This window comes from Molothrus ater, chromosome 5 (genome assembly GCF_012460135.2).
Source record: "Molothrus ater isolate BHLD 08-10-18 breed brown headed cowbird chromosome 5, BPBGC_Mater_1.1, whole genome shotgun sequence".
NCBI lineage: Eukaryota > Metazoa > Chordata > Aves > Passeriformes > Icteridae > Molothrus > Molothrus ater.
In genome coordinates, this window is record NC_050482.2 from 13552972 (window position 1) to 13579077 (window position 26106).

Genomic DNA, 26106 nt, shown 5'->3' on the forward strand with positions numbered 1-26106 from the left:
GCCTAAATGTATTCCTGGATGGTTTATATGCATTTGTTCAGATGCCAAGACTGCCCTTTCAGTTAAATAGCTCTTCCCCCTCTCTGGGACCAATTCCCTCATGTTTATACTGAGTAATCATAAAATTCTTCAGTTTACTGTAAGACATGCAGATCTCTTTTCTAGGCAACACTACCACAGCTTTTTAAAGGTTTTCACCTGCTTTTTCTGTGAAGTTGTTCATTTTCAGAAACAAAAGACTAAACCTGGTATTTATTATAGACGCCACTACAGGCTTAGATGTAGAAATTTTCTTTTTAGGTTAATAGCTTTTGCTTCTTCATTCTGTTTCTACCTTGATAGCCTGCAGAGTTTTGCCATTTTTACCCTGCAAACAGGGGCTGATGCAGTCCCAGACTTCCTCTCTTGCCAGCACATTCAGATTTGCTTGCATTTGCAGTAATTTCAGAACAAGTTGGAGGCATGCACTGCCCAAGTCTAAAACCAGGCTGTTGTAGATGCATGGTTTTGTCAGGTCAGCTTGGATGAGAGCTGGCAGGAAAAGAAAATAATTTTATGCCTCTCTTCTTTCTTTCTTTTTTTCTTTGCTATTACATTTTAAAACCTTTAATAATGGAGGGGAATGACAAATTTGTACACAGACCATAGTGAGATAGCCCAGCAGTGAGCTGATTCTTTGCCTCTTACCCTCATTTATTCTGTTAGATTTTCATTTCAGTTTGATTTAAAAAACATTTATTTTTGTTTTGGAGTTCCATCAAGCTCCTAATTCTTTGGCTGCTTTTCCCCCTAGGTTTCATTCTTTATTAATTTCAAAGATTATCTCTTAGCCTCCTCATAACAACATAGGCCAGGAAAAGAACTACTAAATCCTCATATCTAGTCCTGTTATCATGAGCAGTTACAGCTTCATGCAATATGTTTCCTAAGATTCCTCCTTACATCCTAAAATAACCTTGCTCTGATTAACCGGTCATTGCAAACATCACTCTTCTAAAGCTTAGAAACCACCAGCACCAGATGTCTAGGGCTTACATTATGCTTTAAAAACTCTCCCTAGTACTGCTAAAACTCTTTTCCATTGGTTCCCTTGACTGGTGTCCCATGGTCCTCCAAGGGATGACCAACACACACATTTTCTCCGTCATTTGTCCTGACATTGCATTGATAGTGCCTCCCATCAGTGGATTTTACTACCAGACTACTCTTGCCAAAGCTGGTAATGAAAACATGAAATGATTGACACCCAGGCTGATCCTTGAGGTGCACAGTGTATCCTCACAACAGCTGGAGGCTTTTCTTTCAAGCCAGAAATGACATCTCCCCATGAACAAAATGTATAAACACCTTACATTCTCATGTTAACCTCTTTTTTCCAGTTAGTAAGTGTTTCTGTATGACACAGGATCAAATGCTTCATCAAAAGTGTGTTGCTTTGTATTTCTTTCCATGTTTTTAACTATTCTTTCCTTCAATAATTGGCCAAAGAACTGGGATAAAATCGAATGACGATTCGTTGTTCCAATTACTTTTCAGTTCTCAATTTTGTATTTTTTTTCCTAAAATGTAGATAATGCATATGCTCTTCACCACCATCTCAACAATTAATTTGATTTTAAAATCCTTCCTAACATCTTTGCAGTTTAATGTGTTGGTTGTTTCAGTGTTTGGGGTTGGAAGGTGCATTCCTCCAGTTTGAGCACATTATGATTGTTTTTGATGCTGTGGATTTGGAGGCATGAGTTTCCATTTCCAAATGCTCACACCAAGCAGTCACAGCATCATCCTCCTCTTCTCTATCATTCTCTTCATTGAAAAATGAGACAAATAATTAGGTCCTAATTGCTAATTCCCAGACCAACTCCATACCTGCTTTTCTTCTTTCTTTATTAATCTCACTGAAGATTATTCAACTATTTGTTTCAATTTGTCTTAGAGTTAGCACAGCTTGACTTTTAGAAAGCTATCTTTTAGAGCTGCATTACCTAACCTTCAAAATGTATCTTTCTTCACTAATAATTTTCTTTTCCTGGAATTTCTAAGGTCTCTGCTCACATCATTTTTTTTTTTTTCTCAAGGCTTTTTTGGTAAGATAGGTAATGAGGGTAGAATGAAACAGAGTTTGTTAGTCATCGATATAGAGCTGAAAGTATCCCTGGAATCTCATTTGTCTTGTCAAGATACTTCAGAAAATTTATATCTTTGTCCAAATAAATTCAAGGTTTGCCCCACAATTAGTATGAACTTCTTCAGCCTAGTTAACTTGTTAGTAGTTCCTTTAGGCTTTTAATAAGTTCATCCATCTAAAATATGCATTAAAATCCAGGTTCAGAAACATTTTTGTTCTCATATTATTTAATATATTCTCATTTCATTTAATTGAATTGACTCATGGTCATTGAAAGTGAGGTTATTTTCAGCTCTTCCTTGTCTTTACCAAAAGTGTGTTTAAAATATCTCCTCTGTTTGGATCAGTAACTTGTGGTGGAATGTCAGCTGTATATATCTCAAGAAATTCCTATCCTATCCCATATTAACACCTATTCTCCAGTCTGTCTGTGGTAGCCTACACAGTACTTGTGTTGAATTTATTAATTAATCAGATTTAGTACATGTCACTATGCCATGATATGTTTTGGCTGAAGAACAGGTTCTACAAAGAGAAGTTAGCATTGAAGTAGAAAGATGTAGCACTCCTTTGGGACAGCACTCGAAATAGACACTTTCAGTGGTAAGTCTGTGTGAGAAAAGTGCATTTTGGACATGGCCACAGCATCAGACAACTGCCTGTGTGACAGCTGAGCCCAGGCCGTGGCCCCCAGCACAGGGGTTTGTCTTTGCTCCTCCTGTGATCTCTGGGCACGGACCCCAGCTGACACACAGACCTCCTGACACACATCCTGTGGCACAGAGACACATTATAGAAAACTCCAGTGGGTTCTGACACAGTTCTCATGTTATTTCGGATACTTTAAATAGAAAATGAGAAGAAAAAAATATCATCAGATCCCAGGGCCTTTGGACACCACAAGAGGTGACACAGCATAAGTGTAACTTTTGACATGCACCACCTGTGAGTTTCCAGCTGTACCACCTCCCATACCTGATTCATCCTAAGGAAGTATTTTTATCTCTGGTTATATATGATTTCAGTTTCCTCGCTCTTCATCAGTTAGTCATCTACCTCTGCTACAGCTATTAGCAGTGTGTTGTCACGACATTCCTAAGGATTTTTTGCCCACATAGTGATTAGGCCTGCATCCTTTAGCAGGTCCCAGCTTCCATATTTTTCCTGGACAATAAATACCCATTGCAAATAACCATGGCTGGAACACCAGAAGTTGTGTTCTTTCACAAGGAGTTATACTGGGACCCACCTTGTGGATCACCTGCCACACACACTTACAAAAATCTATTATGTTCTTACATTATTTTTATTCTCCAGCTAATATAGCTGTTGTACTAACTAAATTATTCAAAGAACTACATTAATCTCAAAGTTTAATTATCGTGGCTAATGATCAGAACTTGGAAGTTAAATGCTCCCAAGATGATACAACCCCACACAGAATTTCTGTTTCTATCAAATCAAAGAATTCTCTATCCAAACATGAATCCAACACATGAGGTCTAAAACAGGTCCCCTAAGTGTTGTGAAATTTCTCTCACAGTTGACTTAACTGAATTAGATTGCACTATCATTGCTATTCTTTTCTACTTGTTTACAGTTTAACACATTTCTTCATATAACATACTTCACTTTCTCAGTTGTTTCCATCTTTCTGAACAATTCATGTTCTGTAGTGCTCATCTTTGGATATAGCTGTCAGTAATCCCTATTTCTGTTATGTCCAGCTTCACATCTTGCAACAGCTGATCAAATTATTCCATTTTGCTGCCTAAGTATAACTAGCAGGCATCAAAATATCTCCTACCTGTCTACTCAGCCAGTCTTCTCCCCCTGACCATAGCACCCACCTCACTACCACTTTCCACAATACTATTTTATCTTTACTGTCCAGTCACTGAATGTTTGGTCTTCTTTTTCCCTTTTCTTAAAATCAGCATGTGAAATACACATATCTTTATATATATATATATATATATATATATATATTTTGTGTGTGTGTGTGTGTGTGTGTGTGTGTGTGTGTGTGTATTCTTATCAGATTTCTTATCAAAAAGTCCAGGCCCTAGTAAGTCAAATGGCCATAACTACATCATGTCTTTAATATTATCACAGGAATGCAGAAGGAGATTCTCCTTTTTCTCCCCCCAGCAGTCTCTATAAATATTCTTAATCCTGTGGAGAGACTCCACAGCAAGATGATGTGAAATAAGAGAATAAGTCGATTAAAGTAGTTACTGCTGAAGCCTCTTGCATCCTCATCACATGGGATGTTAGGGTTTTGCCTCAAATCAGAAATAGTTCTGTTTCCTGGAACCAATGCCCCCATTATAGATATTGTTTGAAGTTTTTTGAAGGAAGTTTAACCCACTTTGCTCCTTCACTTTTGGGGAGGAGGTTGCTGGGAGCATCACAGCAACATCCTGAAGCAATTCCCAGGGCACCTTCCTCATCCTGCATGGAAGCTCAGGTCACAGAAGTCCAAATGGGATTTTATCATTCCAGCTAAGAACACTGCCCTTGAATCTTAAATTTCTTCACACTTTTCTCACTGACTGCCTCATACCCAACAGCAGTCATGTGGCTAGCAGCCATCTATGAGCACCACCAGGAATTTTCAGTCTGCTTATGCACAAACTAACAGGCTCTGTCATCTCCTTGGGGATCCAGCTGGCACCTCTCTGAAGGGCCTTTTCAAAGGTGGGCATTATATGTGGCAGCCTTCAAACACAGGATCAAGTAAGAGGTCATACATGACATTTGCCTTTTTGTATTGCACAAGGAACTATTCCAGGTATTGTGGAAGCTCTCTATAGTTCAAGAGCTTTCTCTTAGGCACAGGTTTTTGGGTGATGAAGCCCACACACTGAGCCAGAATTTTAAGGTCCCCACTCAGTGTTGAAGAACTTTTCTAAATGAACTTCTAGGCTCCTCCAGAAATGCTCTGCATACAGCAGAACTATTTCTGTGGATGGAATCAGTAAATGGAGAGAATCATGGCATTCACTTCAAAATTGCACATTTCCTCCAAGCCATGACATAAATATAAACACAGAGGATTATTGTCCCACTCAGAAATGCAGTCCACATCACCTGGATCAATCTCAGTTGATGGGTGTGTAGCTTCTGTCTTCACTCAGGATTGTGTTTGACCCTGTGCTTCAGCCACCTGCAGTGTTGTCTTCAGCCATCTCCACTCAGCATTTCCTTTTTTCCCTCTTCCCTTCTTTCCACTCAGCATTTCCTTCTTTCCCAGCTACAAGCTCCTGAAAGACTAATCCTAACCACCAACATGGCTGGCAAAAACTCTATTCAGTTTATTGGAGATTTAATGGGTCACCGTTTTTGTAAATACATTTTGCGGGGGGGGAAAAAAGGAAACAAAAAACCTCTTGCAGTTTGGAACCAGAGAGGTTTGAAGACTTGCACATGTGGGCATGGAAAGAAAAGAGATGGTCAGCATAATTCCCATTCCATTTTTTTTTTTATTCCTTTATCAGGAAACTTGCCATCCTCATACTCTACAGGCTAGCAAATTTGGTCTCTTGTCAGGAAAAGAATGAAGATGAGAGAGGAGTCCTGCCAGCGGGAATTTCTCAGCACTGGTTTCCTGCATAGCAGTCAGCTTTTTTTATAAATAGAACCTCATTTCATGCAATGATATAATATTAATCTGTCACTGTGTTTGGCACAACCATAGGATAGTGAACTACTTGTTTGCTAATTACCATTTGAGCTCATGCACAGAGCACAGTCTGTGATAATATTAGCTTGGTCAGAGTCACAAGTCTGTCAGTGCCAGCAACAATTCACTGTCTGTTTCCAATCTCTGGAAGTGTTGTATCTGCATCCTTTCATCCCACGAGGTAAAAATCCTGGCTCTCTCTCCTAGTATGAATAATTTGTCTTGTCACTCACAGCCCTAGAGGAAAACCATGTGACAGCTCCTGTTAGCTGTTCACATGAAAAAAAAACTGTTTAAGAAGAAAAGCAAATATATAAGGCATGTTTAAGTACTTTTATTAATCACTTTTTAAAAGTTTTAAAAGCTCCACCAGACTCCGATATGTGGGAGAGCAGCTGTTTGGGTGATGAGGCACTAGAAGAGGTTGCTCAGAGAACTTACAGATACCATCCCTGGAAATGTTTAAGGCTGGATTGGATGGGCTCTGAGCAACATAGTGGGTGAACTAGATGGTCTTTAAAGTCCCTTCCAACACAAGAGAGTCACCTTGTCATCACAGGAGAGGAAGAAATGGAGGAAACCCAGGGCTATCCTTACAAAGAGAATAATCCTGCCAGGAGCTTTCTCAAGCAGTCAAAGGGAAAACCATGTGGATGTGATTCTTGTAAGTTTTACAGTTGCCCAAATGGTTCTGAATAGTGTCAGTGACACGAGTCAGTCGTTTATCAGTTCCCCCCTGCTGCTTATCATGAAGGTCCTTGGTTAGGGGGGTCCTAGGCTGGGCTCTCTGTCAGGGGGCTGTTGCTGATCTGATGTCCCCAGATCACACAGAGAAGACTGCTTCCAACCAGTATGGATTTAACTGTTTCATTAAGCTGTAGGAACTGATGGTTTAAGAGTTTTTATTTAGTCAGTGAACTTTTCAAATCCAAATACCATTACTACTTAGTAGTAGAACAGCAGTAGCTTTTGTTACATTTCCATTTCAGTAACATTGCCATTACAGACAGTGGAAGTTAGACAAAGACATGGGAGCCATGTCAGTGTTCTAAAATCATCTCTTAGCAGTTTCGCTGAAATTGCATAAAATTATTTCCATTTCACAAATTTGTATAAAACTGAAAGTAATGTACTTTTAGAGAAAAGTCTTCTAATCCTCTGTAGCAGAATTCAAATGTAAAAATTTCTAGCAATGCAAAGTAGATCTGTAGGTGGATTTCATATCTGTCTTTTCAATCTTGTAGCTGATAAAAGACTCATTACTTGTTTATATTATTGAGCAAGTCTGTGTTCTTAAAGGCATTCAGTGGAAAAATATTCTCTCAACAAAAACTGACTCAAGGTTGACTAATCTTACTTATGTTACCCTCTACAGGTAAGGTATGATTCCTGCTCCTGAAGATGTTGACTAAGTAGTCATCTAATAGAAAGCACAGGGAAAAGATTAGTCATCTAATCTTAACTGCACAGGGAAAAGAGAAAATAATAATAACCCCTCCTTGATATCTGTCTTTATGCAAAGGAATCTAGTCCAGACATTATTTACCCATGAGTTTTATTATCAAGAGAAGTCCGACTGCAACCAACAGAATGACTCCAGAAATTTAAGCAAGTATATCAAAGAATGCAGGAACAGAATTCAGGAAAGATGAGTTAATTGGAAATCTGAGGAACACAGCTGGGAAGCTGTACACTGAATTCCTGAGATAAGGGTCCATTTTTTTAATTACCTATGTGCAAAAGAACAAAGTTAAATTACTTTTAGGAAGTACTAAGAATGTGTCTGATGTGCTGTGTAATAAAAAATTGACAGAGATGTTGGTATTTGCTAATTATTCATGCACAATTAGCAGAAAAATTTCACATCTATTGATCATTAACTGACCATTAAGCTTTCTCACATGTTGAGGATGATTAATAAAAGTAAACTGGCTTTGGTGTTTGCTGTTATATAGTAAATGAAACTTTGCCAACAGTTAGCTGGGTAAATATGGACATTTTCACAAACACAAAAAGTTTGCAGATCTGCTGCATTGTTTGAGTGGAGTTCTTTGCAAGTCTGAGGGAAACTCTTAAATGTGAGGGCAACTCCACTTTCTGGAACTGTGTGTAACCAGCTCAAGAAAATAAATTATTGTATTGTTTGTCTCTAAGGCCTTTGAAAGATCTTATGTAATTGTGTAAATGAGTTAAGGGAGACAATTTATAATTTATAATTTGTCCAACCTTCATGTTCTGAGTAGACTGGTCATTATCTAATCTCCCATGTTTCTAAGCCTAACTGTCCTTGAAAGTATCATGAACTGTTTTATTTTCACACAAATTAGCTGTTCAGGAGGAACCCATCAAACACCTTGGGTGCATTTTCTGCAGACATGCTTTCAGGACATTGTCTACAGCAATTTTGTAGCTGTCAAAAGGAAACTACCATTCCTGAACTCTCTTTACACATCCCTCTTCCAGTATTTCATCATATTGATCCAGTGTAAGTCTGTTTTTATTTTGTGGGCATTAAAGGTCTGTGAAATGATAGTGCCTGGGCTTGTCCAGGAAAGACAAGAAACCTGTCACATCGACAGGAAACCAATGCCACAGTGACAGCAGCTGTTGGTTGCACAAGCTACTTGGTGTATAAACTGTCATTTCCCAACAGAGGTCTGACTCAACAAAAACTTAAAAGGCTGAAAGCCACACAATGCATTCTTTTCAAGTAGCACATTCACCTACAATTTTGAGTATATTTCATCAATACAATATTAAGACTTATAAAAGAAGGTTTAGGATCCATTGTATCTCATCAGCCATACTAAGACAGAAGGGCTAACAATGGAAATGTGCCTGCTTCCAAGTCACTATGGGTAATTGAAAGGTATTTCCAAGTCACTAAAGGTAATTGATGAGGTAACTGAAAGCATATGGATTTTCTGATTCTCTTAAATGCAATAAAAACTGAAGAATGAGCCCATTCAACATAATCATTATTTTTAGAATTTTCTTTTGCTACTTTATTTTTGTATGCTATCCTCTCCTGCTGAAGGTGACTCTACCTGGCTTCAAGACAGGCATCACCAGAACAATTTGGAGATTTTTGGTCATAGGTCAGTTTATACAACACCAAGCCTCCTGGCAACAAGGTCCACTTTTCCCAAAGAAGGGGAATGAGGACATAGCCAGGCTTGACAGACATAGGATATAGGAAGAACTCCAGAAACCACTCCAGTAACAAAAGAAGGCTTAAGAAAGTGCATCTCAAATCACAAGCAGCCGAAGACATAACCACAGACAGGACTTGGGAGATCCCTTTCCACCCCTGCTGGGATACTGACACAATCAAATATTTCCATAAAATGCCTGTACACCAATGTTTGCAGTATGGAGGACAAACAGGAGGAACTAGAGGTCTGTGTGCAGGGCTTTGCTCTCATTGCAATGACAGATGTGGTGGGACAGCTCCCATGACTGGAATGTCATCGTGGAGGGCTGCACAGAGCTCAGGACAGACCAGGCAGGTGCTGGGGTGGAGTTTCCCTCTGTGAGGCAACACTTGGAATGTATCAAGCTCTGTCTTTGGGTGGACAGTGAGAAAGTCCAGTGTTTATGGTTAGGATAAAAGGGCAGATTAATAGAAATGATAGGTGGGTTTTTTTCCTCTCTTTTAAACTGGTTGTTTGCCTGACAACTTGACAGTAACCCAGTGTTACCTTTGAATATCCAGGTTATTAACCATTTTCCCTTTTGGTTTTGTGTGGTCCTTTCATATTGCATTGAAGAAATTGGTCCCACAAGGAAAATGTTATTGTACTGATGCAAAACCTGACCAGGGATCCAGGATGTAACAGCTTTTTAAGGAAGGTGTGCAATTGATGTTGCATCTTAGGTTTTTATATTAAATACTTAATCACAACATGTAATTCTGTGACTTGTTTTTTCAAGTTGCCTAGCTTTGGAGTTCAGGATGAAAAAGTCTAATGCTTTAATGATAACTTTGTAGGTTCTAAACAAAATGAAAGCTTGGTCTCATTATCCCATTGTTCTCCTTTTCTCTTTTCTCCAAGCTGCCTGTCTCGTCCTGGGTTGTATGATTTTTCCTGATGGCTGGGATTCAGATGAGGTAAAACGGATGTGTGGTGAAAAGACAGACAAGTACACGCTGGGGGCTTGTTCAGTCCGCTGGGCATATATCCTGGCAATTATTGGAATCTTGGATGCCCTGATCCTCTCATTTCTGGCATTTGTGCTTGGAAACAGACAAGACAGCTTGCTAGCAGAGGAGCTCAAGTTGGAAAACAAAGGTAGGACTGCTTTAGAAACACATTGTTATTGTTGGGTGGCCTCAAGGGCAATTGCTTAAAAACAATAATCAGTTTCAATTTCATTTTATGTTATGCTTAAAAGTTGGCATGCTGGCTTACTTGTTACTTTGCTGGGAAAGAATAAATGCAAGGGGTGAAGGAAGTTTTGCATTTCAGCCTCCAAAAATCTGAGAAAGCTCAAATTTGATGTAATTTCTGCCCTATGCATGAACTATCCTTAGTTTTTAGAGTTGTAGATGGGAGGTTATTGTGTTACTCACTTGTACAGTATTTCATTAGCATTTAATTTTCACTGTCTCCATTTTTTCCTGTACCCCATGCAAGATTTGCTCCCTTGGTTCCTTTAGGATTTTACAATGTAATATGAATGTCAGTAACGTGGCATATGTGTTAGCACAGTGCCCTGTAATGGGGTGGCAGTGACCTGTGTATGGGACTGCCCATACAGCAAGGAACTGGTGGGCTGAGGATCAGAGCCTGGAATGAATAAGGATCCTAGTTCTTGCCTGAGTGTGCTGCTTTGAGCTCATGAGTCAGCTCATGGGAATCTAGGCTGCTGCAGTAACTGAATACTCATGCAATGCTTTGGGGATAAAACTCATTTTTAGATTAAGTACATGAAAATGGCTTGGACCAGTAATTTATCACAATTTGCAGGAATGGAGATGTTTTTTCGTAAGTGTGTGCAAGCCTGGCTTATTTCTGCAGCCCCTTCCCCTTGTGCTCCCCTGGCATCCCAGCTGAGTATGTGATGGGATAGATACCACAGAGGGCATGTCCCTGCCTTATCTTTTTAATGGGCCTGTTGTCCCTGAATCTGTCTAATCCCTTCTAAACCTGCTGATACTGTCAGCCTCTCCAGCACTGCATGGCAGCAAGTTCCTGAAGCTCACTACTGACTGCTAAAGAAGTACTTTCTTTTATCTGTTTCAAATTGATCCCCTGCTAGTTTCACTGACTGTCCCCAAGAGCAGGATTCTGTGTTCAGCTCATCTACCACCTTTGTAATTTTGTGGGCTGCTTCTAATAATAGCAGAGGTATCAGGAGCTTTTCACCACTAGATTGCTGTTTGGCATCCTGTGTTGTGTGAAAATAGCAGGTCTCAGTGCTGGTCCAGAAGAGCCATTATCTGTACACCTGTACAGTGGCCCCTGCTTGCTGGATTGCAGTCAGCACACTCAGCCCAAAGATAAATGGACTTGAAGATTGAATACCACATACAATTCCAGACCTGGATGGAGCCTACTAATGTTGTGAGTTAAGGAAAGTCTGTGTCACTTGCAATTGCACATGTGCATCTGTCCTGCAGGTAAACTGAGGGCATCAGCTTCAAGGACTATCCCTGTGACCCTTTCCTGTAAGGATATTATTAATCTGCATTTGAAAATCAAAATACTTGTCAGAAGGGCATTCACAGCTATGCCACAAGTGCTTTTGGCATCACCACTATGTCTGATTTGTCTATACCATATAGAGCTCATGTACCCAACATTACTTGTATCAAAGAAATGCATCTGTTTTGGCACCTTGTGAGCAAAAAACAGCTTCTGGAGCCTCCTCACCTCTCACATTGCTGGCACAAACCCTTGCCAGAACATTTGGTCCTCAGCATGTCAGAAAAAACCATTCAGCAGCTCAATTTCCTTGGATTAAACACAGAAACACACCACACCATTGGCTTCAAAACAAACCTGAACTCAACAAAAAGGGACCTACCCCACTCTGCCCTTCACAATCAAGCCTAATGATCACCACTTTTTAAACTGTCTTTCTAATTAAGTGAAGAGGAGTCAACTTGGCCTCTAAAAAGGACACTTCTGTCACAAAAAGCTTCTGCTAAGCAACAGCAGGGCAAGTCTAAATCCCCCTGAGCCCCCCAGCATTTACCCACCAGGCACAGCCCCAGCCCTGAGGAGAGACCCAGCAGAACACAGCAGTGGCATCAATCTGTGCCCCTGTGCACTGAACACACATGAGTGCTTTGACACTTACCCCATAAACCACATCCCCTTGCCCCCTTTTAGACTAAGGGATAGTGCAGAACTACTCATCAGCATTAGTTCACATGCAGAGTATCCATGCATCTCTTGGAAATGGTCAGGATGTGAAAATACTGCTCTGTGCAAATAGCACTAGCATATCTCCCATTCAAACAAAAAGATACAGAAAATTCTAACTATTGTCTATATGGATATGGACAATTCTGCCCTCAGCTTTCCAAGCTGCTCCTACAATGTGAAGTCAAAGCCCTTAAAACAAGTAACCATGAACCAGAATTTGCCAGCTGGTTGACACTTCACACCCTCCTTACTCTCCAGGTTGTTAAAGGTTGGCTCCACACATCTGAGCTGCAGCCACTGCAAAATAAACAGGCCCAAAGACAGAAAGTAAGGGAATATTGTTTCTTGGTGATAAAGCAGCATTAAGTAAAAGGAAAAAAAAAAAAAAAGTAGTGTTGCACAGAGATTTGTGCACCTTTAGCTAGGGAATCCTCTTCCTCAAACAGGAATAGCCTACCCATGGGATCACTGCTGCCCCAGGAAACCTCCTGCAAAAGCTGTATGTGAAGCTGAGTGACAGGAGCTCACCTGCCCCATGGAGGGATGACAGGACAGAATGCTCATCAGCTGTCATCCTTCCAAAGGAAAATAGCTCAGGATGCAGTGAACATGCAAACTGCTGCAAAATTGCAAAGCCCTGCTTGTCAGCATGTAGTTTCCGTGGCATGCACTCACAAGCATTCAGGCCAACTTGTGCAAAATTAGGTATATCAATATGAATATTGAGACCAAATTTAAGTTTTCACAGATAGCTACGACACATAAAAGAATTACCAGCATCTCTGGTAGTAATAAACAGTACAAAAGCAGAAAGAATACAATATACCCATGTTCTCTGTCCAATATAATTATATAGTCCCTTTTCTGTAAAGTTATGTACCCCCAACTCCTTCTGATAAATAAAAAGTCAGTGTATGCTCATTTTCATTTCAGTTAGGTTGTACATCACAATAATAAAAACACTTTCAAAAATGAAAGGCAAGATTTCTGTTAGTCTCTTCCCATTTTCAGACTGGTGCTTCTCTTCATGGTGCTCATCCCCTCCCTTCCTGCTTTTCTAAAGAGTCCAAGAGACCCACTTCAGACTCCTGCTGCTTTGGTGTGTGGCTTTTTGGTCAAAGCACTTAAGGTGATTATGAACTCAGAGCAAATTCAACCACCTGAATTCCCATTAGAGAAGGGAAATATCTGAGAAAATCATTGGGGAGCAATCTGTGATAGATTGCTATAGACAGAGGAACCTGGGACTATGTTAAAGGGTTTATCATCTTGCCTCAAAATAAGAAGTATTAAGGCACCCCCTTTTCCAAAGGCAAAATCAGACTCTTCTTTGAAGCCCACATCATAGGTTCCAGGCTGGGAACTCCTGGCCCTCATTTCCAGCTTGAAAACATGATTCCCTGCCGTGCCAGCCAGGGACAAAGTTTTGCCACAGCTGTGAAGAGCTCACATGCTCTCTTTGAGCTTCACCTGTAAGTGGCTCATCTAGCATAGCACCACTGCAATTAGATCCACTTGTTAACTTCCTTGTTCAATTACAACCTATTTTCGTTCAGTTATCACCTCCACACTGAGCTCCCAGTAGTTATGAGTAAAAGAACAGCAGACAAGTAGCACCAGACATATCTCATCTAAAAACCTGCAACTAGAAGCCAAACGAACAGATTTTTTATACTTTTCCCCCAAAATTTTCTTCTTTTGATAATAGCAACCATTTTCCTATGATTTCTACTATATAAATAATATTGGAAAAGAGAAAATACAAAGATAAACGTGGAGATTTTATTGTGTTTGGCATCAAACAGAATAAAATCTCTCCAGAATGAAGGTATTCACAGCACTGCTGTAGGATCTGTGCCCACAATATGAAGTTTCATCCAAGGAGTACTTGAGTACTCCACATTGGACCACATCCAGGACTTTCCTGAGCAGTGTCTCAGTGTCATGCACTCTATTGTGCATGGAATTCTGTCAGCACCAGCCAAAGGATTTTTGGCTCCCCCCTCCACAGCAGCCTACAGAATGTCATGTAGGACACTGATCTTCTGCTCCCCTTGGTTTGGGGGTGTTCATTCCTTAGGTGAAAGGTTTTCAGATTCCAGCCCTTGTCTTTAATGACAAAGTATTTTGGAGGTTTTAATAGAGTTGAGGGGAAGAAATGGGAGAGTGAGATCAGGAGTCAAGGGATTTTGGCACAAACTTAGAAGACACTTTAAGGTTCTCCTTTTGAAAATGTCTATTTTTGGTTTTATGAGCTTGTGGGAAGCACATGCATATGTATGCAATAAAATACTTAGATTTTTCTCCTGGTATTGAATGGAACTAAGATAAAAGTTTTGGACTGACATTCAGAAAGCAGAGTTTGATTCCTGTTTCTTATACTGGATCTGTCATCTGACTTTTGTCAGATGACATTTCTCTGTCTTTTAAATGGGAAGAAATGAGATTGACTTTGCTGATATGTTGTTTGTGGTTTGTGGTTCAGCAATGAAAGATGAATTAGAAAAAGTAAATTATGGTGAAATTATTATTAAAATATGTATTCCAAGATTAAGGTCTGATAAAAGTATTTTGTCAAGGAACTACTTTGCCAATATGCTAAATGATGATACTCTTAAGGGGAGGCAAATGAGGCATCAAGACTAAAAGTCAAAAGCTGATTAAAATATCTTATTAAATAAAGGTCAATCTTGCAATAGTACTGATTGATACATCAGCTGATCCGAGTTCCTTTCCAGCTCTACTTTCTATAATGAGAAAATAAAATTAGTCCTAAACACATGCATTAATTACTTAACTACAGAAGTTGGAGACCATGAATAAAGAGTCCTAGTTCCCCACTAATTAATGAAGAAAGAACACAGTGAACTGTTTTCTGTCTCACAGGAAGATGTATCCCACTTGCTGTTTCCCTCTGTAAGGACTCTCCTACAACAGCCCAGTTAAAGAAATTCTCATTCCATTGGATGAGCTCATGATATGATGGACTTAAAGGATGGGGTCTTATAGGAAAGCTTGCACCAAAAAGACTTAGGCAGCCTCAAAAATGCTTCTTAAATGGTGTAGATCATTTAATTCATTGAACAGGCTCTGTGCTTAGCTGAAAAATTCTGTGCTGCAGCAGAGGGGCAGGATGCATGGGAATGGGGGATAAAGACCTTAAACAGTGCTGCTACAAGCTACAAACAAATCTCCAGCCTGGTCAAGACAAGTCCATAGTGAGCCTGGACAGATATGTGTTGTTAACTCAAAGGCAGCCTATGCCCTGTTGCAAGTAAGACAATGTTTACTGAGCTAGAAGGAAACAAGCCTGACTGTGCCATCACTAGCAGCTGCATTAGAAATGGTGCTTTGAAGCCTGGGAAAAAAAAATCAGAGATATTTCACAATATAAAAATATAAAAGGGAAGCAGCTGACGTGTATTTCATTCTAGGTAAGATTAGTGACACACAAAAGTTATGATACTCCACCATCCCTCTTCCTTACTGACAGGAACCATATTTGTAGGAGGAACATCAGAGAATGCTCATGACTCAGCTGCCCTTGCGTGAATGTTTTTCAACAAAGTGTTCACGCAGACAAACTAATGAAGGTTTGTGCCAAGAATCTGGACTATGGCTGGGAACAGCTATTGAGAGGACATTTCTGCTGTCCAGTCCAGCCTGCCACTTCCAAGAGCTGTCTGGGCTGTCCTTATGTTTCTACGAGCCCTGATATCTTGTCATCATACACAGAGGAGGCCTGTAGCACTGAGTTATAATTGTTCCTTCTTGCAGCAAGTTCCAGTGGTTTTCTTGGAAATCTTTATAATGATTTAAAAAGTCGTTCATTTCAATATCTCACTCCACTGTGAACTTGTGTGATCCTTCTCCAGCAGTTTCCTAATGCCAGAATTATTTTCTATCTGCAAGCAAAACACCTGAAAATAATTGAAGGTAACCTCCTTCTTTCTGGGCATGGCATCAACAGAAATAAAGGCTGTTGTCAGTAGTTTTAGAATAAAAGAGCTATCAAAAAAAATCCAAATGAAAGCAAAGCAAACAGTCCTGTTTCCTAAAATTATATTCAAGGAGACATTCAAATCATAGCTAATGAGATATTTGAGATATCTGGCTCTTCCTGCTTTCTGTTGCAGGTACAAATTACCACAGTATAAAATAAAAGTTGACCTGCTTGGTGCTAACAGCATAGATCTTTTCAGCCAGTCATTGGCTGTAGTCTGAAACCTTTAAAATGTTCATGTTATTTCTGGACCACTTGCAGACTTGATCTGGACTTTCTGTTGCGTCCCTCATCTTCTCTTGAAAGACAAGCTTAGTGAACTCCAGTTTGCTGTTCCCACTGACCTCTCCCTGGATGCCTCCCTGGCCTGGGACAGGCCCACACTAGGGCATACACAGATTTTAGTTCCTTGGCTCCAGTATGACCCTGCTTAGCCTGAGTTTGCTACAACTGAAAATTAGAGTTGTGCTCTTAACTTCCAAGGTCTCTGTCTGTTGACTTTGATAGGTCTGTACAGTTTTGCTTAATAGAATACCAGAAAAGAGCAGTGGAAGAGGAAACAGAGATGGGATATTAATGAGAAATATTGCACTAAGATTGCTCTAGGTATATCCTGGCTTCATTTGCTAGAAAGATACATAGTTTTTAAAAAGTGAAATTATAATACAAAGACCTTTTAAGAAAGATTTCTCCTCTCTCTTATATCTGGAGGTTATTTTTTTCTAATTGAAATTATAATACAAAGACCCTTTAACAAAGATTTTTCCTATCTCTTATATCTGGAGGTTATTTTTTTCTAATTTACATTTTTAAAATAAATTCGTTATTTTGTTCATATCCCATGGTCCATGTTATTATGTTTAATCTTTCAGACATTTGGCATGCAAGCATTCCAATTGTCAGAAATATTTCTGTGTACCTATTTCAAGAGCATTTACCATGAAATATAATCAATAGACATGGTAAAACTGAAAAGAGATGTTTAGATGAAATCCTGCTTGATTAATGTATTTACATCACCACAGCAGATTTGATTTTACAAACCACATTCACCCCAGTTTTGTAAATCCAGAAATTTTCAGGATGATAATGAGCTGGCATGAGGACATCATTGCACACAGCTATTCATCTTAAAATGTTCTTTCATCTCCAAGCACTTGCACCCTTCCAGGTGACAGCATTTGATACAAAACAGACCATTACTCTGGTTCCTATATGCTATTTTCCTCAGCTCCTGCTTGCTGATGTTCCCAACTGATTCTCTCCTAATCACTGCATGTATTGTTCCTCTCTACTTTGTGCACACTGAAAACAAACCTCACTCACTGCTCCTCGTATGACTTTGTGTCTGATAGAGGCTGAAAGGATCAGCATGGATATTTCAACCAGCCCCCAGTACCACACAGGCTGTAGGATGTCCTGGTTCCCTCCTGTTTATCAGCACTGTGTAAAATGTGGAATCAGAGCTGGACACTGTTCCAGGAGTGGTTCAGACTCTGCTGTGCCCAGAGGAGTTCCAGCCCCTCTGCTCCTGCTCAGCCTTTCCTCTGGTGCAGCCCTGCTGTCTGCAGCACAGCTCTGGCTCGTGCTCAGCTGCATTTCCCCTGCTCTCTGTCTGTCTGGGGCTGGTTTGTTACTCCATGACGTGTTTTTGTGTCAGATCATGTTTATAGAATGAGCCCTTTGCCAACACACATGAAGAGTTCCTTGGGCCTCTTCTGCAGCAGCTGAGAGAGAAAATGGACACTGCCACTGGCATCCAGCAACCTGGAGAAAATCTGGAGGTTGTGGATCTATCTCCTCCTTCCTAGGAGATGCAAAGATGCACAGGAGAACAGCCACCTTCTCTCTTTTCTGCATCTGTGCTGAATTCAGACACAAAACCCAGTTCTCAGAACTAACAGGGTCAGGACACTGTGTGCCTCCTGTAATTTTGCTTTGCTCTCCTACTCTTCCCAGGGTTTTGTAACTTCTGGCTGCCTTTGGAGGGCTCAGTCAATAAAGGCAGATCTTTGCAGTGTGGATGCTCCCTTCTGTCTGGTACAGCTGGGGACCCTGAGTGCCCACTGTAGGGTCTTACAGGTGGACAACCATCTTAAAATACTGAGGAAATCCAGCAGCATTGCTAATGACACCTAAAGGAAGAACTATTCTTGCTTCCTGAGCAGAGAGGCAATAGTTTAGTAGTACTTTTACATTTCTACCATAACAATACACGTGAAAGATGAGAGCACACCAGATAAGAGTCGAGAAAATAACAGTATTATGTAAATGCCTGCTAAAATTGATGCATCTGGAATCTCTGCAGAGTACAGAAATTCTGTTAGTGATTAGTGATTACTTCAGAAAGAGCACATTCTGAAACCAAATTCAACCGGCATAACTAAAATGGACTCATTTTATGGAAAATGCTTACTAGTCCTTTTTTTATTCTTAAGTAGATTCTTGAACCAAAATCCTCAATTTTTTTCCACTGGGCATTTTGAACCTGATTTTGCAGAGGAGAGGGGCAGGCTTCATCCTATGAAACCAGTAAAAATTGTAGAGGGTGAGAGTAAATTTTTGCCATTAGAACAATTCATACAATTTTTAAATGCTCATGAATCTTACTTATACTAATTCTTGACCACAGAAATTCAAAACAACATTTTTCAGGTGTTTTATTGTTTGATGCGTATGAAATACATCCATATTTCCTTTCAAGAGCTATCATAGCTGATAATAACATCTGGCTGACCTCTTGCAAGTAAAACTGATAAAGCAATAAAGATCAGACATCATATATCCTGCAGAGACAAATATTGGTCTACTAGAGAAAGTGGAAGTGTGCTAGAAATCATTCAACGTGTTTCAAATGTTAAGGAGAAGAAAAAATTGTCAAAGGGTTGATTGGAAATTCAGTACAGAAGCCATGCTGGCAAAGTAAAAAGTGCTGTACTTATAGGAACAGCCACAAAAACAGTGTTTGCATCCTTAATAGAAATTCTGGATTAAGCAACATGGAAAGAAGTAATTCCAAATGGTTAAGGAGAAGTTTGCTTGGGAGAATAAAAATTTGTATCAGTGTTAAGGGAGTATTTCTATGTCCTTTCAGAACTAGCCTGCAGAATCCTATTGTTGAATTTAAAAAGATGGTTGGAAACCGCTGATTATTCAGTGCTGTGTACCCTCAGCACTTCCAAGCAGAGGCAGTAGCTGTCTGAAGAGCAAGACTGCCCTGCTTTGTGTGCCTCAGTTTTGTATGGATGCTCCTTGCTGCTCTGTTGATGTTAATCTTTAGCCCACATGGACAAAGATGACATGTTATTAAGTAAAATAAATCTTCCCCTATAACCATCAGCCCTACGTTTTTCCTGAAGAGGACTGACAAGTTTACCTTAAATAAATCCCTAAAAAGGCTCTGTGAAATGATTAGAATTTGTATGTTTACAATGATGCCAGAAGATGAGTAGGTTTATGCACTGATCAATCATTTATACACTAGTGAGCAGCTGACATTCAAGCCTGTGTCTGCTCATCTATCAAGCAGTTCTCACAAAGGTTAGAGGCACTACAGTTGTACTCAGGCACAAATAAAGGTATAAAAATGTTATAAAAATGCTAAGTATGGAAGATTACAGCATGAACTGATAGGATTTCATTCTTCTGAGTAATTCCTATATAAGATACCTGTCTCAGACAATTTGCCAAGGTGTCACCTTCTTCCCTAAGTCCAACTGGAGCTCATCTATTGCCTTTCTTTTAGTGCAGTTAATGTGCTTGCAGATATATACAGAGTATGTGCTCACCCAACAGAGTCTCAAAAATCTCTGCAGGCAGGCTAACACTGACCTCTGCTCTCTGTGCTATGGAAACTGTTTTTGAAAGAACAGGGGGAGCTGGAGCAAAGAGGAAGTGCAAAGGCCACTCCTTGGTTCTCTGGCTCTCACACGGTGTCTGCTTTGGAAGGGAGCCCATTTTTAGGGAAAGACTAGATCTGACTTAATGAAGAAATATGAGGAGAAGTTTAGGAAAGGAAGTTCATGGTGCTGTGAAGTCCAGCAGGAAAAAGGCAACCAGCAATCTGAGTCTGGCTCTGGTTGGTTTGCCTGAAAGGTTTAGCAGCATCTTGCTATTATTTCCACCCAAATCCTTGCTTCATGCCTATGGCTGTGAGCACACATGCTCTTAGTTGCACCATCTTCTCAGCTTCTGTGCTTATCACTTCCCAGATTACCCTCTGTGGAGTGCTCCCACCAGCCCTGAACACAGGGGCTCAAGGAGCCCTGGAACGGGCAGCACAGGACATCAGTCCCACCATGGCACACTGTGGGCTGTTTAGATTATTTTTTAATATTCTGGAGCTACACCTAATACCCTCAAGTTAGTTCAGCACCATCTGTCCCAGATACATCTGCATTGCATTCTGTCCCATTATTCTTCAGAACGTTCTCTAAAGCTCTGCATAGCATTGAAATCACAGTTAGCAGCCTTTGTTTGTCTAGACCTATAGTTAGGTTGCCTTCTGATGTAAATTAAGGACTCCATCAAAAAAGTTGGAGAGAGAAAGTAAATTTCTTTCAAACTAGACATTTTAAAAATAATATTAAACATTCATTTTTCTTCTCCTGTCAGATTTCCTGGGCTGTGCCTCAGTACCATCTTGGTTCTCCTTTATTCTTGTTTTTCACTGTCTTTCTCACCTCTCTTTTCATAGACCATGCCTTTATACACCATTTGTTTGGCAAATATGTTTGTTTCGATTTTTTTTAGGATCTTCAATTTTCATAATCCCAGGGCCAGGAGTTTTCTCAATATATGCTTTCATAATTAAAGGGGAGAAAAAAAGAGATTGTATCATTATTTAAGCAGATGAAAACCAGAAGTTAAAGGGATTTTTTAATGTATATCTAATATTACTTTCTAAGTATTACCAGTAAAAGTGTTAAAAATTATATTGGTTTTCTTAGCCTGCTTTAGGAGGTGAATGATACCAAATAAAAAGTGTATGTGGGCTGTTTTAGCTATTGTCCCCTGCATTGACTAATCCATTTTTTAAACAGGAAAAGAATGCAGCAATTCATCACTTGTCCAGTCCACTTAACGTTTTGTGCCTTTTTATGAGAGTGGAATTTGTGAACTGGATAGCTTTGACAGTTTGAGGTAGTTGGTACTTTTCATTTCTGGATCATTGACTCAAGCACAGCAGATATTTGACAAAAATTGACTGCAAACTGAATCTGGAGAATGACTGATTGCTGAAGTATGTAAGAAAAGTTTTTTTCTGTGCAGCTGAGAGTAGACTAATGCAATAACAAAAAAAATATGTATCTTAACCCTTTGCTAGAAAACGTTCCAGCTGGGGAGACTGAGAAATGCAGAACATGTGTAGCTTTGGATGCCTTCATCCTTGTTCTGCTACCTTTAGCTACTACCTACAGCCAGAAAGGGAATTTACCAGGACATCCTCCCAAGTCTCTGAACACCAGGTTGTCAATAGTGGATTAGATGCACCCAAAAAGTGAGGTCTCTTCTGAACAATGTTCATGGCATGCTCCAGACAGGACTGTCCTTGAAAACTGGGCAAGTGATGGACATGGGTGCCATGTAAATATGTCAGGAGAGAGCTGCTGCATTTTGGGCAGGACTTTGTGGGAGAGCCAAAGGTCAGCTTTCCTGGGCATGTACCTGCCTTGAAGAGTACAGCAGTCTCTGAATTCTGTTGAATTAGTCAAGTGAATTGACCTAGTACATGACATTTCTTTCTCCAAGTTTCCAAGAAATTTAGTCTCCAGTGGTTATGATTTTCCTTTGTCTGCCATTTTCCAGTGACAGAAGGACTATTGCAACAGCAATCAATACATTCAGAAATTTGACTTTGGTTTCAGCAATTTCACTGTGATTCCTTTCAGCATGATATGCACCAGCCAGATCTTAAACCAACATAAACCCTAGAATGGACCCTTTTTAAACAAACTGCAATTCAATGAGCAGCAGTGTTTCAGGAAGAAAATCCTTTTAATGGATGGCTCTTGAATTTAAGTTTTGCTTTAGCTGGATTTTTTTTTATGCCAGTACATTTCATTTTGATATCTGAAAGCAAAAATTCCTAATTTCCCCATCAGAATAATTTCCTTATGCAATTACACTGCTTATCTGCCCACTTGTTTATCAATCCCCTTCTCTAATAACCTTTAAACCCATTGTCCAATTTCAACAAAATTTAACGAATTCTAACATCATAAGAATTTAAAACTCCCAGAAGTGTTTTGAAGATTAATGTACAAATTTAAGAAATTAGCATGTGATTCCACTAAGGGAAAGCCAGGAAAGATATTCAGCCCTTAACAGCACTTGGTTAACCAAGCTAGCATAAATCTCATGTCAGATATGCCACCCTTCCTGCCTTTTCTGGATCATCTGCCATGCTAAATAAAGTAGGTAGGGTACATGGAACACATGGCACATGTGTGTCTGTATATAAATATATATTTATACATACTTAAAAGTGTAAGAAAGTGAAGACAAATCCTATAGCAAACAGGCTCTAAGAGACATTTGTGGCATGTGGGAAGCATGGGAGTTTGGAAATATCTGGGGCAGGAAGGGAGTCAGAAATACTAGTGAGGGATCTGAGGACATGAGAAAGACAAGAATCACAGCTAGAAGGTGCAGGAGTCTAAGGGGAAACAGAGTATTGCTGTGGAGGTGTCATGGGGCTGTGACAAAGGAGCTGGGTCATTATATTCTGGCCACATGGGAGAGGGAGCACACATGCTGCTCCTTGAAAGTCAGGCACAGATTTCTTGTACCACTCATGCAACATTAGGCTGTTTAAAGCTGACCAATAAAAAGGTTATTCTAGTATCTAAGTAACTCAAAAATATTTAGTGAAAAAATTCAGTTTAACCTTAAAGAAAGCAGTACAATGCAAAGTCATGGAACTCCATTATTCAATAGAAACTGTAAAAACTCTGTTTCAGTCCATCCCCAAACTATTTTTTCCACTGCTTGCTTCAGCCATTGAACTGAAAAATTGGCTATTTACCTAACAGTTATGCTTTAAAATATTTGCAATACAGGCACGGCCAGTACCTTTCACTCAGAGCTTTGGTGTGGGGGCAGCTCAAAAAATGTGCCAGGGAACTGGCACTGCCTTTTGCATCCTGGCTGATAAGATCTCAGCCTGTGCTTCGGAGAATTTGTTCCCTTTATCTTTGTTCACACAAAGATAAACAAAGATAAAAAGTAGAACCAACAAACCTGCCTCTGCCAATGATAATCTTCCAGCAGATACTATCATTTCAGCAGCTGCTGTAAGAAACTTTCCTGAAGGCTGATGCATACAAAATAATCAATTCTCATCTGCAGATTATGGTTGAAATCTGCCAAGTGCTACCAGGGCTTATGCTACCAGGTTCATGAGATGCAGTCTACAATACTGATTAAAGATGAGATGTTTACTGCATCTGACAAACTGAATGGACCATGGACCATGTCTGGGGAGCCTCTAGCTTCCAGAAAACAGGTATTATCTGTTTCTAATGAGAAATAGGCAAGCAGTGCCCACAGTATAAGTGGCTTGTAGATAAGCAAAAAGCTATATTCACAAATCCTGTCAATCAATCCTTTGCAGCAATTTCTTTTAAAGGGTAAAAGATAAAGAGCTGGTCTAGGAAATGCAGCATTTTGAAGAAGCAGCATTTCAGTAGTTGTGGTTAAGGAAAATATGGGATAAAAGTATGTGCTGTTGCTGTGCTGCCTTGTCTGCAGCACTGCTCTGGAGTGTGCTGCCTCTGGTCCAGGCCTCAGTTACCTTTTAGTCTGAACCCAGACCCAGCTGAGTGAGCATCCAGGATTAACCAACATCACCTGATTCCTGCTGCAGCTGCAATAACCTTCAGCCCTTACAGAGGTGTGAGCAACAAAATTATTAAGCCAGTTTTTTTCTCCTGAAACAAAAACTTCACTGTGCTCTGTCCAGCTGAGTAAACCTAGAGATCAACCTGGAGTCAGGTTATAACTCCTGGTTCAAAGCATCTGAAAAAAAATGGGTAGAATGCAAAATTATTGGTACCCAAGGGAAAAGTCGTCTTAATTCAATTGCTGTACATGCTGAGACAGCTTTAGAAGAACATTGGTACATCTAAACTTGGCCTGCAGCAGCATATTCTTCCAGGCACATGACTCCCTGGGCTTGGGAAGAAGGAGGAGCAGCACTGTGGCACCATGGTGGGGTTTGGAGTTGCTGGCCTGAGGAGCATGGTCTGTGTCAGGCCTGGGGGCAGCTGCAGCAGCGTGGCTCCCTACCAGCCCAGCTCCAGCTGCCCTGTGTGTCAGCACAGCCTGGAGCTGACACAGCCATCCTGGGTTAGGACTCAGCTGTATCTGCACAGCACCTTGTGCCAAGAGAAAGTGCTGTGAGCTGCTGCTTTGGTCTCTGCATTCCAATTCCTGTGTGTTGTTTCCTCCAGATATTGCTGAAATGCTGTTATATAGGAGCACAGAACAGCAGAATTCTTTAGGCTGGAAGAGACCTCTAGAACCAAGTCCAACCATTGAGCCAGCACTGCCAAATCCACCACTATACCATGTTTCCAAGTGCCACATCTAAACGTTTTTAAAATACTTTCAGGCATGATGATTCAACCACTTCCCTGAGCAGACTGTTCCAGTGCTTTTCCATGAAGAAATATTTCCTAATATCCAATCCAAACCTGTCCAGAGCAACTTAATGGACAACAGGGCAACCAATGGGCCAAACTCACAGGAGAAGCTAGTTTGGAATGCATCTTCCATTGAACATCCATCCTTTCCCATACAGTCTCTCACCTGCATAGACATTTCCTTTATTCTTTTACTAACTCCCTATTTCCATGTGGAAAGGAACATTTTGGATATTTTATCTCTGGCCATGTGTATATCCCTTAGTGTAACACAGTGCACAGATCCCAAAGCTTGCAGCAGCCCATACAGGGTAGAGCCTGGCTCAGATCTTCACAGTCCCATGGCTGCATTATTGCAGTACTGGTTGAGCTAAGAAGCCCTGTTGACATGCATGATTTATGGGCTTCAGTAGAGAATTAACTCCCTGTCACAGCTGTGTCCCCCCTTTCAGACACAGGCAGCTGCACAGGGATCTCAGAGTTGTGTTACTTGGTGATGAACAAACACCAAGTGTCCCCCAGCATCACTGCCCAGTCTGCCTTGTGGAGAGCTTGTCTAGCTCTCTGCAATCCAAAGAAATACAGTTTGGGACAGGAAAGGAAAAGTAATTCACTGCTGAAATAACTAAACTTGGCTGCATTCAAAATGAACACTGTATTTGCTCAAAAGCACCCAAAAAGCAGAACGGGAGGAAGCTGGAACCAGTCCTCACCTTGAGGCTAGAGGAGGAGGAATGGGCAGTCAAAAAGCTATTTCCAGTTCTGTGTGACTTACAAAGCACTTTACTCCTCCATGCCTCAGTTTCCTGCCTGCTTTGCAGAGGCACCAGCACTATTTCTTTGCCTCCAGCATCTTCTGTAAGGATTACTCAGCTAACATTTCAGAAATAGTTGGAGCTGCTCTTGAAGTAGATACAATAAAAGTGTATTTTACTGTAAATAAACAATTTGTTAAAAATAACTCTGATCAAACTGAGGAAGCTGAAAGGAGGTGCTGTTTTGTTCAAACAACCGAAGAGAGAGCCAAAGAGGGAACAGCACAAATCTTGTCCTGCTTGGAAGGACGAGGCCAAGAATTGTAGCTGCCATGTCTGCACAGCGTGGCTGTAAATCCCAAATTGCCTGGTGTGCCTCTGGCAAGCACAGGGGTGAGGTGTATCTGTGTGCAGCAGCAGGTCAGGGTGTGCTGGGAGGATGGTGGTGCTGCTGGGGATGAGGTGGCAGCTGTCCCTCGTGGTGCTGAGTGGCTCAGCAGGAGGCTGCCAGGCAGG

The 26106-nt window shown here is 40.5% G+C and overlaps 1 protein-coding gene across 3 annotated transcripts in view; it reads left to right on the forward strand.

Annotated features, from left to right (window-relative positions):
• Window positions 1–26106, forward strand: part of LHFPL3 (LHFPL tetraspan subfamily member 3) — a 234463-nt gene that overhangs the window by 147885 nt on the left and 60472 nt on the right. For all 3 annotated transcript variants that reach the window (XM_036401228.1, XM_036401229.1, XM_036401227.1), the window contains exon 2: window positions 9869–10105. In XM_036401228.1, the coding sequence (XP_036257121.1) occupies window positions 9869–10105 (237 nt within the window). The remainder of the gene's footprint in view (window positions 1–9868; window positions 10106–26106) is intronic.